This window comes from Varanus komodoensis, unplaced genomic scaffold (assembly GCF_004798865.1).
Source record: "Varanus komodoensis strain SLA01 unplaced genomic scaffold, ASM479886v1 scaffold1, whole genome shotgun sequence".
Classification (NCBI taxonomy): Eukaryota; Metazoa; Chordata; class Lepidosauria; order Squamata; family Varanidae; genus Varanus; species Varanus komodoensis.
Genome location: NW_025335268.1, coordinates 20,874,914 through 20,893,958, shown reverse-complemented (window position 1 = coordinate 20,893,958; position 19,045 = coordinate 20,874,914). Strand labels below are relative to the sequence as shown.

The window sequence follows — 19,045 nt, the reverse complement described above, 5'->3', positions numbered from 1 at the left end:
CTGGCCTTTATGTTTTATACAGAGCTGTTTACCAGCATTATAGGAAAGTAATTTCTTTTATGATCACTGCAGTTCCTATACAGTAAAAACTTGGGGAGTTAAAAAAATGGTTAGATGTGGGATTTTACAACAGGGGCATATTGAATATACTATGCTAAATTGAAAGAGACAAATGTGGAATTTATTCCCTAAAAACTTGGTAAGTCTTGTTTATTTCTGTGAAACTAATCATAGTTATCCAAATATACAAAAATGTTTCTCAATAACCTAACTAGATAAGTAGACAGAAAGACAAACCCCCCAAAAACAAGTAACTCTTTTTAAAATGTGGGAAAAATAGAAGTTGGTTTGAAATTTGCTATTTTATAATTATTTTTCTTTACAGTATTAATAAAATCTGTCAACATAAACTTATTATTAGTTAAATATGACCCCCTTATTCTTTTATTAATAATATGTAAATTTACATGCATCTATATCTGTTTGCTTCAGATTTAAATAAGACTGCTTTCTGTTGCTATAAAGTGTATATACATGAATGCATTCATGGGAGGCAAACAAAATAATGTAACTGTGATTTTAGTTTTCTTTGTTTCTTAAAACAGGCTATAACAAGGGCTGTGCCAAACCTTCACTGATTAATACTTTTGGTGTGAAAAAAATTGTTTTTGGCAAAACCAAAACTGCCCCAACATCAGCTCCCCCTCACCTGAATATATCTGTAAAACAAAGAATCCAGCAAATGAATGTTAAATTAAGCCATTTTCCTTTACCCTAAAGAAAAAGTCATGTCTATAATCATTAGGCTATCATTCTGTGTAATGCAGTTGTTCTGGCATGTTTCTCCTTAGTCAACTAAAAATCTTCTTTGAAGCCAGACTCATATGACAAGCTTTGTTCCTAAAAGACATGCTAGAAAGGATTCTAAAATATGACAGAAGAGACATCAAAATGTTCAACAGTTTATCTAGCTGGTAAAAGGGTGATGAAATGAAATACACAACCTCATACAAGATTGTGTGTTTTGTTTCTCTGAGCTTAGTGATGCATTTTCGCATTAGAAAGGCATTGCCCTCACAGTTTTATGATCTCTGCCAAATTGAACACATTCAAAGGGTGAATATGTGCATCATAGAATTGGGTACAACCCTTCCTAAATTAGGCACCAGGACCTCTGCACCTGCTGCTCTTCTAATAACAGCTGGGTATATATATCTGACCCGGCCATTCTACTTAGGCTGGACAGTAGTTTCCCTAGTGCTTTACAGCTGCTTGTATTTGCTAAGAAGGTGTTTTGTTTTACATTTATTATAACCAGTGGTTTTAAAAACGCCTAGTTGTAATTTCTCTTCTTTTGTAATTGCTTTGCAAAAGACACTGAAATACAGTGTCAGAGCTCTGAAGATAAAAATTCCAAAAATGTGAACAGAGATCTATGAAAAATGTAAACATACAAGTTTTTCACATGTTCTTCACTTGCCTGTATATTCTAAAGGGCAGGGCAGAGCCATTTTGAGCACCTAGAATCATAGAATCATAGAATAGTAGAGTTGGAACGGGCCATGAAGGCCATCAGGTTCAACCCCCTGCTGTTGCAGGACACCGAGTTACACCATCCCACTCAGATGGCTGTCCAGTTTCTTTTTGAATGCCTCTAGTGTGGGAGACCCCACCACCTCTCTAGGTAGCTGGTTCCACTGTCTAATGCTATGAAAGTGAGGAAGCTTTGCTTGATATCTAGCCTGAATCTGGATTGTCATAGCTTGACTTGATTATTCCATGTTCTGCACTGTGGTATCAGCAAGAAGAGATCTTGACCTTCCTCTTTGTGACAGCCTTTGAGGTACTTATAGAGGGATATAGCTTCCAACCCCCCTCACTCTTCTCTTCTCTTCTCTTCTCTTCTCTTCTCTTCTCTTCTCTTCTCTTCTCAAGGCTGAACATGCCCAGTTCTCTCAGTCATTCCTCATAGGGCAGTGCTTCCAAACCCTGGATCATTCTTGTTGCCCTCCTCTGGACCCTTTCTAATTTTCCTGTATCTTTCTTAAATCTTAGTGCCCAGAACTAGACACAGTATTCCAGATGAGGTCTGACTAGTGAGGAATATAGGGGAACTACTACTTCTCATGATTTGGAAGTAATACTTCTGTTAATGCATCCAAAAATAGTATTTGCCCTGTTGGTGGCTGCATCTCATTGTTGGCTCATGTTTAGCCCATTGTCCACAATTACTCCAAGATCTTTTTCTTTTTCAGTTTTGTTGAGCCACATATTCCCCATCTTGTATCAATGCATTTGGTTTCTTTTTCATAAGTGGAGGAAAATCTGAAGCAGTTTAAATTATCTGGGTATATCCCAGGAGGAACAATAGGACTGTTAATCTAAATCTTAGATTAGATTTAAATTAACTTTGACCTCTTAGATTCTAAGTCAAACACTATGAAATGATGCAAAGTAATGCAGCAGCTAAGCTGAAAATACAGTATCAAGCAAATGAAGTATATTTTGAAAGCATACTAAGTATCCCATTCTTCAAGCAATTACTTGAACCACCACCCCAGCCACAAAAAGTTTCAGGCTTCCTTCCAGCTCAGTAGGGAATAAGACCACTTCGCACACTCTCCTATCTCTTTCCTCAGACAAAAGGCCACCCACACATGGCAAAAATAACAAGTGACAGTAAGAACTGTATACAATGTAATTCACATTGATGGTAACGGGTAATCTTTTTCAGGTCCAATCAACAGGGGGGAAAAAACCATTTCTAAGCTAGCATAGACAAGACATTTAACTGGGTCTTACTGTTCCATATATCAGAACAAGTTGTGTTCTACACTATTTTATGGAAAATCCAGGTATCGTTATTCTAATCCTATCATGTTTCAATGTTTTCTACATTATCCTATTTTTGTCAGACCAGCTTTGTGGCTGATGTGGCTGTCTGAGGAACTGAACCAAGTTCCTAATTCAGAACCTGAGGCTAGTGGTTCGAAGCCTATGAACCAAGTGTCCATGCTCAGGTATCCTTCAGGTTGGGTTACTACAATGGCACTGCCTCTGAAATGGCTCAGACACTGTACCTCAAGCAAAATGCAGCAGCCAGCCTGATAAAAGGGAGAAAGCTCTGAATATATAGCATCAAGCTGGCCTGTTTGCACTGGCTGGCTGTATGTCTATAAACCTGTTTTTACCTATACAGCCTTCCACGGCTCAGGACCACAGGACTACAGAGTACCTCCTTTGGCACGAGCCTAGCACTATGCCACATCAATCACCGAAGGCCCTCCTCCAAGTGCCTCCTCCAAGGCAGGTTTGGAAAAGTGGCAGCAAGAAAGAGGGCCTTCTTAGTAGTGGCCTCTCAGTTATGGAACCATCTCCTCAGTAAGGCCTGTCTGGCACCAACACTGTCATCTTTTTGGCACTGCATTGTCAGGCTATTTCCTGTATTTTCCCCTCTTGTTCTTTAAAATAGTATGTGTGTGCATGCACTGACTGTTTACATGTTTGTATGTAAATGTATTTTATACTATGCATTATTACATAATATGATTAAGATTTTTAGTCTCTTGCTATTGGATGATATAGAAATGTAATCCCTGTCAATGAAAAGAAGAATCATTTAATTAAATATATAGGTGATCTTCACTGAATAGTGGATACTTACTGTTGAATAAACATTTTTAGAGGATCTTGGTCATGGGGATGAGAATTACTGTATAATATAGCACTAAGTTAAGTGTCACATGGAACCATCCTTTCATTCTGTCTCCAACTGACTATAGAAAACCAATGTTTCAGAAGCACAAAAGGATGATAATGTGGAAGCAACCTAAGATACAGAATTAAGGACACCAAAAGGCCTAAAGAACATGTATGCTGAAACTCTTGAAACAGTTAATCTAGGATACTTCACCATCATCTTTAGGTATTGCTTTTAAAAATATAAATTTGTAAACTTCTTGTTATCTTAACTCTCATTCTGGGTAAAATTATATAATTTGTTTCATAGTCTCTGCAGAGGAGTTTACATTTATTACATCAAAATGCAAAAAAGCAGCTCCTTGTTTATAGTATAAAAGTAATTGACATAGCATTTATTTAAACTTTAGAACTAATTTATTTCACCCAGCTTTTATCTCTAGTTACAACTGTTTCTGATAATTCAGAAATGTAAAAAAGAAATGTAAGCACAAGCCAAACAACATTGGCTATGTCGTTGGTTTAAATAAATTGTTGGTTACATATGATTTAGCACAGGAACAGACAGAGAAAGCAACCAAGATGACGAGGTGTGCTGCAGAAAATTCCTGAGCAGAAGGGTTACAATGTGTGGGATTTTCAGCTTGCGAAAAAAGTGCAGAAACACAGAGGGCAAGCATGACATAAGTTCATAAAATTACTGCAGGTAGAGGGGACATTATAGGGGCTTTTCTTCCTCCCTCATTAACAACCCAGGCTCCACCAATGATAAAGAATAGTAGGAGAGTCAGGAGAGACAAAACGTGAACTGTGAAATTCACTGCCACAAGATCTGAAGCATCAATTTCACTTAAAACGTGGATAAGGCAGATAGGGCTACCAATGGCTACTGTTCGTGAAAGCCACATGCGATCTGCAGAATTCAGAGTCATCATGCCTACAAAAAGCAATTACTGGGTGACAGCTGCAAGAGACCGCTACTGTGCTCATGTTATGCTTGCGAGCTACCCAAGAGGGCGAGGGTGAGGACGATGATGACGGAAAGAGCTAGCCACAGTAGGAAACTGGATGCTGGATGGCATAGGCCTTTTGTATGATCCAGCAGGGCTCTTCTGAGAATATTCTCTTGCCCCTTGGAAACCCTCAATCCTATTTTTACAGGTATCATTTAAGTGCATAGTATCTAAGGGAGGAAAGCAAGGCTTGCCCTCCCCATTGAAAATATTAACATTTAACTGACCAGTTTCAAATTACAACAACACCCCAGGGGAAAATTGGGTACAAGTGATCTTCACAAATAAAACTGAGCTGAATATTATTTTGTCTTTGCACAGTGAATTCAAAAGGAGCTAGAAGATTCAAAATGAAAAATTCAAAATGTTTACATGCCATTTAGACCTTGAAAAATATTCAAGTATTGCAGATAGTCAATATTTAACTATATGCTCACCATGACAACTGATTCCAAAGCTGTTACAGAGAAGATGAAGGGGGGAAAGGTTATGCTATTTATATTAACCAGTTGTAGCTCACTTCAAAATAATGCTTACCTGACAATATGCATCACAGTATCTTGCAACTTTGCACTGAGAACACCTTAGCAGTTTCTCCTTCCTGTCAGGGGTGAGAGGAGATAAAAGGGAGTAGGCAAATAAAATATTTTAATATAATATTTAAGAAAAGTCACTTTCAATTAAACACATTTAAACTTTAACTAATTGCAAAGACTAATGCTAGAATAACAGATTAAAATATGGAGCAATTCTAAAGCCAAGTTTTCAAATTATTTTCTGAAGTGGCTTATGAGGGAGCATTGTGCAGGCAAAAGAACAGGCTTGCACCAAACATTCAGCTTACATAGCATGCAGGTTGCTACATAGCTGGCTGGATTGTGGTCTAGGCTTTAATTCTAAAAAACAGCATTCTTTGAGTGGACTGCCTCTGAAGTAGGTCATACTGGGGACTGACTCTTCAGTTGTTGGCAAACCTGAAGAGAAGAATGTTCATGAGTTTGTACACACCATCTCTGAGCGGTGGCGACATGCACCTCCTAAAAGTTCAAGGAAAAGGAAATTAAATACATTTAAATATTAATGTTAAAATTAAGTGGATTGAAATTAAAATAAATTAACAGTGTAGGCAGTAAAATTGTTGAATATTTAGAACTGTTTTGTTTGCATATTTAATACGCATGAAGCTGTATTAACTGTTCTATTATTAACAAAATATATTTCCAAGGAGGACAAAAAATGGCTGAATATTTCTGCATTGGTTATGCATTTCTTATCTGAATGGCTGAATATTTCTGCATTTCTTATCTCAGAAATAAGTGTTGACCTGGTTTGGACAACATGCCAATCCACCATGGTTTGCTTTCACTGTCAGATGACTGCCATGTCATCCAACTGATACCATGTCACAAAGGAAGTGTTGAGCTGTTTACACAACAGAGAGTTTCTGATTGTTTCTGACTGTCTACTATCAGAGAAAGAAGTCGTGTTTCTCCCCACAGCATTCCTTAACATTCCACCTGGAAAAACAAGGAGGAAGGAGGGTTGTAGGAGAAAGCGAGGTACCCACAGTCAGCCTGATTGTCTGTTGAGCTAGCTGTGCATATGGTGGGTTACTGTGTGGTGTGAATGTGGCCACTGAGTCCAATGAAATTAACTACCAAATAAGTGTATAGAGGGTTGCAACATTCACAAATGTGGTGCATTAATTTGATGATGTTTCTTGCTAATGACCTCCACATTGCCCTCTTTGCATCATACAGCCAGTCCTGGCTAGTCCACTTGAATATATTTAAAAAAATACTGTAGTAAGAAGCATCTTAGCTTGATCTTCTGGGAAGTACAAAGGTGAGAGTTTAAGGGGGAGAAATTAGCTCCCAATACACTGGATCCCCATAATCCTCTGAGTTCAAAGAGTCACAGGTAGATACATTGGATTACACTGTTGGTTAATTAAAACACGCTCAAAAGCTATGCTAGCAAATGTGCCACAAACAGCATAGCATCTCTTATGTATTGCCTTTTTGCACATAACAACAACTCAAGTTTATCTTAAACCCTGGGTTGCTGTAAACAAGCCAGCATGCTAATTACCATTCTCAACTGCTCCTGCTGCCAGTGGGAGTTGGCTAAGCAGTGAGATCTGACCATTCTTTACTCTGACAATCCACAGTCAGAAATCATACTACATTACCAAGCTGGAACTGAATAGTTATTCTTGCTGGCAATAGGAGCCAGCCTGGACCACTCTAGCCACAGTGACTAGCAGGCAGGCCTGTTCATGACAATTTAGGATTAAAAGGAAATGCTTGTGTTGTTGTTGGAACTGGCCATCTTGCCTGGTAGGTGAACTTTGTGTTAACACTTGTAAATGCACACCCAACAGAGTAAGCATCTGGTTCTCAAGAAACAAATGTGTTTCCTCAGAATCACAGCGGCTGAGCAGGAACAGCTGGCAGAGGCTATGAAATATGTTGGAGAAAGGTCACAACTTGTACAAATGTGTCTTTAAAAAAGAAAAAGAAAACGTTTGTGAAAAGCTCAATCATCATTGTATGTTGTACTTTATATTTAGTATTTTATTGTATTGTACTTTGATGGCAGCAACATAGTAGTATTTAATATTTTTCTTATGATAGTATATTTATTGATTTATTGTATTGTATTTCTGTACTGCCTTTTTAGACCAATCCAGGCAGTTTAAAGTTAGTCCAAATCATAAAAACTAGAATTATATAAAGGCATAATGAAACTGTCAAGGGAATATTAAAAACCAGAACAATTTCAAAAGATGGAAATAAAAATTTATCTGTTCAGGAAACAGAGTAAGTACTTGCATCCTCAAGTCATCAGTCAGGACCAGATTTTGAGTCAACACAATCATTGTTTTGTTGTGTGTCACCAACTATCAACTATGATGCAATCACATCATACAGAGCTGTACTGCCCGCTGAGCACAGTAATTCTGTGCTAGTGAAATCAATGACAGGTCTCTCTTACTGGCTGATGGGCAGACTTGGATGACCTGATAAAAAAAAGTTGGGTGCAAGCACTGGTCTAAGTTGCTGCCTTTCATTTCTAGGAATGATGTCATCTATTATTCTTGCTTCAGTAACATGTGAAAAGTTAATGGCAGCTGCATTTCACAGGCTACCATTTGGGGCTAGAACAAACTTAGGACAAGTTTGAGATCTCAGCTCATATGATGTCAAGTACTATTATATAAATAGTTTTAAGGAAACTCACAGGATTGATATTTTAAGAATGATTTCCTAAATGGTACAAATATTTTGCATATTAATCCTGTCAGTTTTTCTTGGATTTATTCCAACAGTCCCTTTACAATTCAGTCAAATTCATTCAGCTTAAGCTGAGGTTTTTGTGGATCAGCCTTTCTAGGTTGCTACTGGTTTGTTTTAAAAAAAATCTGCTGCAATCCTATGTGCTGCTGCCAAAGATTAGGACTCGCTGGACACAATGGGGCTTGGTTCTGAGTAAATACGCACATGATGCTCAGTAAGTAGTTTAAGAATAGACGTTTAGAAAAAAGATGAATGAGAGGCTTGAGGGAGGTTTATAAATGTTGTGTACCGTGCAGAGGAAGAGGTGAGAAATAACTTTTCCACTGTCATACATGATACTAAATTGGAGTCATTCAAGGTCATGAACTAGCAATAGATTCAAAACAGACAAGAAGGGCTTGAAACAAAGCAAGTCAGAAGGGGCTTCCCAGGCCATCTAGTCTGACTCTTAGCTCCAACTGGATCTGCTCATGTAATCCCCAACATGTGGTTGTCCAATCTTTCCTTGAACACACTCACTGATGGGACCTCAACCACCTCGCTTGGAAGCCCATTCCATATCCTAGGGATCCTAATCTGAAGCCTGGTTCCTTGAGCTTTGCCCCATTGGAACACATCCTGCCCTCCCCTGCAGGGAAGAACAGGTCACGGCCCTCCTCCACATGACATCCCCTCACATACATATATGTCGCTAAAAGATCTTCTCGCAGTCTCCTCTTCGCCAGGCTGAAAAGACCCAGTTCCCTCAATCTCACCTCATATGTCATCCTTCCCAATCTGGCTACCATTCTTGTTACCAAGTGCTCAACTTATTCTAACCTAGTTATATCTTTCCTGTAACATGGATCCCAAAACTGGACGCAGTACTTCAGTTGTGGACACACCAGAGTTGTGTAGAACAGTATCAACTCCTCCCTAGACCTGGAAGCCATGCTCCTGGATATACACTCAAGGGCAGCATTTGCCTTCTTAACCACCGCGTCACATTGCTGGCTCATGTTCAGTCTGCTGTCAGTACCCCACGATCCCTTTCACAAGTGCTGCTCTTCAGCCACTTGTCCCCCATCCTGTACCTGTGACACCTATTTATGTGTTCCAGGTGCAAAACCTTGCACTTATTCGCACTGAATGCCATCCTGTTGTCCCCCGCCCACTTCCACAGCCTGCCCAGATCCTTCTGGATTTGAATCACCTGCTCCTCAGTTGTGGCCACCACCCCTACTTTGGTATCATCTGCAAATTTAGTCAGCACTTTAGTCAGAAGGTTATCCCTTCCTCCAGGTCACTGATAAAAAGGTTGATTTCTTCACACAACCATGGCCAGCACAAGAAATGATTCTGCCTGGGGTGGACCAGTCTCCTCATTTCCCTTCACTGCTCCAGCCTTGCTCCTTTAGCAGCCACACGGCAAGCACTTCCAGGGTCACTAAAGCTATCTCACTCCTTAATGCCACACTCTAAGTCATCCTTCCTCAATGCAAAGCATTAGGGTGAGGTGCCCACCCCCATCTATCATGGCACTTTCTAGGGGCAGCATACAATGAATTACAGCCAACTAACTATCATGAGATACAGTACTAGCCAGTATCTTGGGTGGATTGTTTAGAGCCTACGAGGTCAAAAAAACTTGCTACTGAATACTCTCTGCTGGAAAACAAGAAGAGAACCAATGCTTTGGAGCCCTGCTGGTGGCTTCCTGGAAGAAAGTTGATGGGCGAGATGCACCTTTGCCATAATCAAATAGGGTTCTTCTCACAATACGGTGTGCTTGTGAGAGGATAAATAACTCGTCCAGCAACTCACAGTAAGCCTAAGTGCAAGTGTCTGGAGTTTCCTGAGGGCTATGCTTTCTTTGGTCACAAATTCAAAATCACTAACACATTTTTAAAAAATAGAATCTTAACTTACTGTGTTCTCCATTTTATTCACCATTTTCTACTGCATCTGTTTTGGTGGTCACAAGAGGAAAGCCAGGAATATTGACGCAGCATTGTGGGCTGGACAGTGAATAACTAAATTTACTTTCTATTCAGAATAGGTGATCTTTCAAGGTCCTTTCTGCAGTCCTTGCCTTTTCCACCTCTTCATTCTGTACACTGTCATACTGCTGCTTCAGATGTCCTGCTGCTCTTTCTTATCAGTCATCACAGAAGCATCTGCATATATTTATGCCTATTATGCTCTCTGTGGTAGAAGCCAGGTTGGCCTTGGAAACCACTTACAGAAAAGTCATTTTTCTCTTCTCTTGTATGCTAAACCTCTCTTTTCACAGTACTAGCAGTTCATGTAAGTGTACAAGAGAGATAACAGAACAGCAGGAGTTTGAAGTGCTATTTAGAACTTCAAAATATTGTAAGGTGTGCAAGGTTTCAGCAACAATACATCAGTAATGAAAAGAAGATGCATTGCAGCAGGAGTTAGATCCTGAGGGCCCAATCCAAAGCCTATTGCAGTCTGCAAGCCTTCAGTGGTTTTGGTTCAGGCTTTCTGAACTGCAATAATGATTGAAAACACAGGTTTTTCTATTTCTATTCAGAGGTGCTATTCAACAGTATTTGGGGTGGGGGTACTAAGAAATGACAACCTGGCTCAGATCAAGGTCCAACTAGTATGGTTTCTTTTTTTTTTTTTTTTTAACAATGGCCAACCAGCTGCCTCTAGCAAAAGCTCCCATCCAGCTAATCTCTGTCATTTGTCCCCAGCAGATTATGCCTATTGCTGATGCTATCAGGTTTAATTTGGATCTCTATTTCCTCTAAGAAGTCCAAAGCATAATAACCCTGAGAACTAGGCCAGCTCAGAGACCAAACTAGATGTGGGAGTTGTTATCAGTCTCAAACAAGCCATGCAGCTAGTCCTCATTAACAATCTTACTGGCAATCACGGGACTTTCCCATCTCCTCAAGCACCATGAGAATTGAGTTACTCCATGGATTTGAGAAACTATGTAACTAATCACCAAAAACATATATCCTTCAACCACTGTGTCTGTCTTTGGTTCTCATCCTTCGTTTCTTCTCCTTCTCAAACAAGGAGGCTATCCAAGCACCACAGAACAAGGAGAAACTGCTGCTGCTACTCCTGCTCTCTGTGCCCTGCCTGTGATTTCCGTGCCCTTATCACCTTGCACTGCACAGGCTCAAGTCCTGCAGGATGGAACAACCCGGATGGGGTGATTTTGCAGGTACCTGATTGCCTAAGTGTCAACTTCCACTCAGTCCCATAGTTGTGAGATAGATGAAGGGAGGAAGAACAACCAGCTTTTGCTCTCCAGCTCATGGCCAGAGAACACTCTTGAGCAATCCAGACTTCGCAGATGAAGAAAAAGGCAACCTTAGTCTGAAAGGTCTTCTCCTCCCCTACTTGAGCATGTTTTGAGTATGTGTGACTTCTCACACAAGCCCCGTCTTCTCCCTCCCTTCTTTGCGTGAAGTTAAGAAGAACAGGGTGTTGCACTGCTACTGCAGGTGACTTTACATTGTATCATATGGAGAGAAGCAGGGTGGGCAAGGGAGGTTGGGGTTCTGCCCTTTTTGCCCTCTTCAACGAGCTGCCCCTGGTCACAATGCCCTGACGGATTGCACCCCTGCTCTGAAGCACTGGCTGCTGATAGCAATGGCAGGGAAACAGGCAACACTGCAATGTAATACTGCAAGGCATATTCTACTAGATGTTATGGAAGAGGAAGGAGAAATTAGATCCATGACTACTGATGGTGGTAACTGCATGTTCCCGCTCATGTCTAACTTGACCTTGAGAGGAAGAGAATTATTTCAGCCTCCTGTTGAACAATTCACCTGTGACCACAGGTGACAACAATGATGGTGACATCATTATCTTTCAGACAAGATGAGTGTCTGAAAATTCTGTAGGCTGACGGAGAAGGGATTGCTCCCACTCTTCTTCTCTAGCAAGCTTTGTTTCTGTCTTCATCCCACAGGAAGGACTTCGCCATGACTAGCATGGTAACAAAGTCTACTAGCCTTTTAAAAAGCTGGTAACATTTTATATAAGTTAGAAATGTGTGTAAGGATTGATTTACAAGGCAGAGTTATTTCCCAAGCTACATGGCTTGTTTGCATCTGTCTGGATTTCTGACTTACACTGCAGTATCTGTTATGATTTTTCTCCTGTAAACATGTGAAACAAGAGCTTTTTCCTTGCCTTTTCGTGATTATGACTAAGGAAGATCAAGATATTAAAGTATATATATATAAAAATCTATGTTCTGGTGCAAGGCACCGCCTTGATTAAACTAAACACTTGGCTTAGCACTGAGCTTTTCAGTTTAAAATCCCTTCTGCCACTGTTTCCTTTTCAAGCTATTGTATTAAAATCTAGCTTGATGTCAGAAGACACAGTTGTCAAAGTTGCTGAATCTGTACATGAACCAGCATGCAATTATCCTCCTGTTCTTTATATTACAAAAATTAGAGTCACAGTGGTTACTTAGTACAAAAGTGTAGCAACCCCCTTTTTGTTGTTATTTTCCCCCTCCTCTTATTCGCAACTGATGTTCTAATCGTTAAGATCTTCTTATCTGTCCCTCAGCATTTAACCTTGAGATGATACATGAAGCTTTCAAAAGCTTTGAGAGTATAAAATCTGAGGATAAGAGACTCCTAGAAGGAAAGCAAAGCCTTGGGCAAGTTCAGTCCACATGGAACACAGAGTCTAGAATTACCGGAAGACACGTATCGTTTCTCCTAATTACTTTTTAAATTCACCTTCACTTTTGAAAAAGGATGGCTTTGGAGTGTCTTTGGGTGTCCTAGCGTAATCCTATCACTTTCCTGTTTTATATCATTATCTACCCATTCATATGTTACCTTTTAGTATGGGGTCCTCAGATGACAGCCCACGTGTTCACTCAAGAGACTCACTCCACCCAATTTACCTTACTTGTATTTTTAGTTAATTAAGCAATATGCATCACTGACACATGTTAAAACATACACAAACACAATGTATGCAGTTCTTCACCAAATGCTCGTACTATTGCTCCTAAATGCATATTTTAAAATTGTGTCAGCTTATTTTTAAATAAAACTATGCATACACCACAAAGCAACACTCAGCACATCTCTTAACTGAACAAAGTGTTTATCCATCCAACTTAGGGTGCTAGTGATAACCTCAAGAGCTCTAAGCCAGGTGTCAAGATAAGAAAAGATTCTTAGAAGCCGTGGTTAAGTAGACTATTTCTTTAGGAAACCATTACCAAATTGTAATGGGCATAAGGGGGCATTTTTGCTGACTTCTCTTCGAAGTATGAGCTTGTCCTTTTTAAAACTGGGTTTTCGTGGTCAGGTATGCAGAAATAGCACAATGTAACTCATACACTGGTGATATATTATTACTGGTCTAGGGCTTTGGAGAGAGATAGGGAATAAAACTGAATAAACACATTTTTCAGCTGATCTCGTATAGGATGCTAGATTGCTACTCCCTCCATCTCTCAACACTAGCAATGCTGGGTAGAGCTGATAAAAGTTGCAGTCCAACAACAGCTGCAAGGCAACCTGCACCCTACCCCTGCAGCATGTTTCGTACGGCTCTCCTGCCTAGCCAAAGCAAGGTGGTGCCACCCAGGCTGAATCCTTGTCTGTAATTCAGGGGTGGGTAACTGGTCTCCATTCCCAGCATCCCTCTGGCATTGGTTAGACAACTCACATCACCCTTCACTATTGACTACGCTGGTTTATTCCTCAAGAGACCTGTTCAAGTCCCACTGTAGGATCAACTAAGTCCTACCGTCCATCTCTGACCTGCTTGCCTTGTACAGAATGCGGCTGCCGCACTGTGTCTCCCAGCAGGGATATGGTAGGATAGCAAACTAAAACAATTTTGGAACATACTATTATAAATAAAGCCAAACTGCAGTGGAACAAACCAGAAAGAAAATCAAGCACAACTGCAAGAATAATCTTAGGATAAAAATCTACACCAAATACTGCATGATATTAAAAAAAATGTATTGCCGGAGATCTAAATATCTTACTGCTACTCAACTAGAACATCTATTAATTCTCAGAATACAAGTTACGATATGTCAGTGTACCATACTTTCAATACATATTCCTTTTTGTGTAGGACTGACATATATTAGGGGGAAGTTTCATGTATAGAAACTGACACATTTGTGGCACGTATCTAAGTGTCAGTTTCTATACATGAAATTTACGATAAGGTATCAACATAAAAATGGAACTGTTATGCTGAAGCCTCTTTTACCTTTTTGCATAGGGAAATAAACACCGATTTTGTGGTATGTATTTAAACTTCCCAGTGAATCCCATAGATACATCCATGCTTATACTAACACAGGCATGAACCCAGAGGGACAGCTCCTAACATTATCAGACAAAAGGCACTGTGCATCTATTTTGTCTTTTCTTCCTTAGGGCACTATCCTACTCTGTTCAAAAATTCCCATCATTCCCCAGACAGTGTCTGCCTTCTCCCTCCCCCCCACCAAAAAAAAAACCCCTGTGAAAAAGGCAGTGCAGTGGTGCAGTAGAAGCCTTGTCTGGAAATACCCTCGGAGGAAGTTGATGATCGCTTAAGGAGTAAAGGCAAATGTCTGGTTTGAAAGCTGATATTGGTTTCTCGGCTTTTATTACAAGAGAATGATTTGGAGTATAAATTATGTATTTTCAGGCTCTTGCATGATTGATGCAGATAACAGTTCTGTCTGGCCATCAGGGGTACTCATTAGGAATCCAGAGGCTTTTAAAATTGTTTCACTTATTTACAAAACATTCATGTGGAAAGACTATTTCAAGTTTGGGCAAGATTTGGTAGGAACATGGAATAAATTGTCTGGATATGCACAGTCTAATGGCAATTAACTCAGTCACTGAGCAATATTGCTGAGCAGGGATTTTGATATCCATTTTACATTATTTTCTTCATTTTTCCATAAATGGTTTTCATAACATTAGCTGAAAGAACGAAGGTGATTTAACACTCATCATTTCTTTTAAAGAGTACATCTTACTATGATGAACATCCCCATTTTAAACACTTTTCATTTTGAAAAGGCAGAGAGGCTGGGTACTATGTGAGAATCTCTGTTCTTTTTAATGATGTTGTATGAGACCCCAATACGGGTCCCATTAATTTAACATGTGATTGTCACAGGCCAATGTCTGGAGGATTCTATTTAGTGGCTAGAAACTTATTTCAGTTGTCCTGTGATTAGTAGCCTCTTGCAGACAGATTACAAAAAGGCTACCGATACATGAAGGAGTAAGAGATTATCCACACAAATCCCTGCCAGCTCTTGATTATTTCAAGTGCACCTATTCAAGAGCACACCACAAAATCTTTAGACACAGTTCTGCCTAACCTTTAGGCACTGAAAATATGATAGAGAATAGGCCAGGTATTAACTGGTTAAGTACAAAGTACAGTACATTAGTAGTAAAAATAGACCATTATAAAAGTCAGTTACAATTAACAGACCAATCATTATGAAAACACAAAGACAACAGGGGCAAAGACTCCTCCAAAATCTTGTTATTCTTTTGCACCCGCTCAGAACCACAGAGCAGCTCTGTATGGGTCATGCCCAACTGTAATGTCATGATAGAGAAGCTAGTTGGCAAAATCATACTGACTATATTTAGACATCCATTTGCATAGCAGCCTTCCCCAGTTTAGTGCTCTCTAGAGGTGTTGGGCCACAGCTCTTATAACCTCCACCCAGCATAGACAATGTCTGGGGGTGATGGGAGTTGTAGTCCAAAACCTTTAGAGGAAACCAAGTTGAAGCTTTATGAACAGGGCAGGTGTTGGCAACTAATACACTCCAGATGTTTTAGAGTATAACTCCCTTCAAACCTATCCTGCATAGCCAATGGTGAGCAGTCATGAAAGTTGTAGGCCATAACATTAGGAGGGCCACAAGCCGCCCAATCCTGCTATAGATGGATGGGTGGCCATTACTGCTGTTTACAACTTGGTAGCTAAAACTATGAGTCACTCAAGTCAAATCTCTCCCCACTCCAGTCAAGACCTCCCAGCACTATACTGGACGATCTAAGTTTGTGTATCACTAGCACTGCATTTTGCCCTTGCCTCCAGTAACTGATCAATGACTGACTGCCAAAGTGTGAATCAGACCCATAAGAAAGAATTGCTTTTATTATAGTTGTTAAGTGATGAATATGGATGTATGAACCAGACATTTGGCTTTTGCAACTACTGGACCAGTTCTTCATTTATGGTTGAGTGGAAACTAAAACTTTCATCAACACAGACAATGCCCCAACCCTGTGTGTTAGTGGGCACATTATTAAACTTTTTCTATGTTCTCCTTTAGATAAAACTGGAAAATACCGTAGTGAAGGCTTGTAATCACAAAAGTAATGGAAACTTAAGAGAAATATTATATAAATATGCACAATAGCCTATGGCATTAAAATCCATCTGTACAACACATGTACATATTTTAGTGAAGGGTTATTTTGTTGTTTCCACTGAACTAAAAGAAAGTCCTTGCAGTATCCTTTTCCTGTTTATATCTCTATCTGTACTCTAGTGACATCCTATGGTAAAAAAGATAAGTGAACATTCGCTAAACATTCTCTTTCAGAAATGTTCTTTCTCAAAACTGAGCACACCAAAAAAATCAATCTGCCTACCATAACAAAAGAACCACCGACCAGCCACACCTTTAGAATGAATAATTCCAGGAACTGCATGCCTTCACATTCACATTCAATTTTTACTTTGCCTAGTAAGCATAATAAACAGGCTTTGTTTTCTTCCCGTGAGTTCTGTCCCACTATTGATTATTCTATTTTTTTAAAAACAGTGGCTTAAATATGTAAGATACATTTACAATCTTAAATTTTTTTATGATGAAAGTCGCTTTTCCACAGTTTTCCAATACATTTTAAAACTCACTTTACTCTTTCTGCTATCTGTTTTTTCCTCTTCGGCTTAAGACAACTACCTCTTCTTTCTCTCATTGAATAGCAGGCTTCCAAGGTTTGGAGATTACCATATTTGCTTTAACATCTGGCTCACTCACCAGACCCATCTATGTTATTTTATTGAATCATTTCTCAAGGTACCCAAGATCCCAATCTCTATTTGTTATCTTAATAGTTTAATTTTGATCTAACCTATTAACTTTACAGGTATATGATACATGCATTCAACAAGTGAAATTTCCAGCTTCTGATGTTGAATTTCTGCCTGTCAGTCATCCTGTTGCTAAGATTATTTTTTCTACCTGCAAAACCCCTATAAAGACTGATCAGCAAAGCTTCCTGGGTAAACAGCAACAAACCTAGAATTTGTTTTGGGATAATTCAGCTAAAATAATTAGGTAATGTTTGAACAGAATAGGATAACTAAGCTCCTGTTGAGCAGAATTAATATTTGTTTTCCTCGTTTCTATAGTGTTGTGTATACCCTAATGGCCACTTAATTGGCTTATTACAATGTCTGTGGTTGATTTCTTCAAACTATTATAAGAGGATGACGTTATCAAGAATCTCTGTATTTTGTGGAAGGTGAAAATAAATATTTAATACATGCACACATACGTACACTGATGAACAACTTCTAACTACCAATTCTCTCTTTAGAAAAAGACATAATTTTGCAGCATCTAAAGATTAGAACTAAGTCGAAAAAACAAACAGAATCTTAAAATAGTATTTGAAAACATCCTCTTATCATAAATAAACTTAGCCGAGTATAATGATGTGTTTTCAAAATCAAAGCAACTTACTTCGGAATAAAAAAATGAAATGTACTTAGGTAAGATATAAAGATGTTTCGTACATTCCTAATGTTTGGTGCATTCCTAATTTGCAAGAGATTTTGACGTCAGAATCTTCTTCACTGCTGATTGCCATACTTTTCCTTGTATCACCACTGAATATATATTGCATTTGCAAAACATATCCCTGTGAAATAAGTAGATACGAATCGTTTTATGGATGGAGAAAAGGCCAAAAGATACCTTAAAGAAGGCTAGCTGGGATTTCTATACATGATAGTTTCTTCTGCCAATAACAATGATGAAGTCCAAGAACTAAGTTTTATTGACTGATCTGATTCTAATGAAGATTGTGACAATGGAATAATCTCTAATATTCCATTTCACAGAGGGAAACTGAGGCTGGAAAATGATGACTACCTCCAAGCCACCCAGTATGTTTACACTGAGCTGAGATCTAAGCAATGTTTCCCATATCCAAATGTTATCTGTCTTTTTCCACTGAGTGAATGGAGTAACTCAGCTTGAGGAGATATGTGTGAATGTCAAACCCGCCTGTTAGAGCATAAATTGCATTTATTACTATTGGCTTGAATCCAGATTTTGCCTCCTGCAAACAGAAGGGCCCTTCTATCTATAGAAAGCTTTGATCCAGTAATGGAATCCAACCAAGGGAAAAGGAAGCTATTCTTCATCACTTCCACCCCCACCCCCACAGCACCTCACATCTCCCCCACAAATGCAAAACTTCTCTGGGAAGCTGGGGGCTGCCTGAAACAGTGTGAGAATTGGGACTGGAGGTGCTCCCACTGGCAAAAAGAATGTGCGGATCCAACCCAACAAAAAAATCTATCCCATACCACAATCTAAAACATCCATTTTGATACCAAATATATCACTCTACCCAGTCAGCCATTATATGAGAATTTCAAACAGTGACATTAGGGGTGTTTCAATGAAAAGCAAAAATCTACTGCAAAGCCAATTTGCAGCACCACTTCCAGCATCAGAGCTTCATCTTTCAGGTTGTCTTGCACCAACATCAAGATATATTTTCTAAGAAGAGGAGGTGTATAGTCACTGTTATCTGTCACAAGAGAGATTGTCAATAACCATCGAGCTCAGCTGATCCAATTCCATCACATCAGTGAACACATTTCCATTTCAAAAATTGCTGCACGAGCTGAAGTCACTTCAAAAGAGGCAGAGGCACAGCAGTGAGGTAGGAAACAGTATGAAAATGCCAACTTCCCAGTGGTGGGATATACTCTTTTTGTTATGATTTAGTATAATTT

General features: G+C 39.3%; 1 protein-coding gene across 1 annotated transcript in view; it reads right to left on the bottom strand.

Moving 5' to 3' along the window:
- SMYD3 (SET and MYND domain containing 3) overlaps positions 1-19,045 on the bottom strand; it is a 405,116-nt gene that overhangs the window by 354,170 nt on the left and 31,901 nt on the right. The window contains exon 2 of the mRNA XM_044419352.1: positions 5,250-5,313. Coding sequence (XP_044275287.1) covers positions 5,250-5,313 — 64 coding nt within the window. The remainder of the gene's footprint in view (positions 1-5,249; positions 5,314-19,045) is intronic.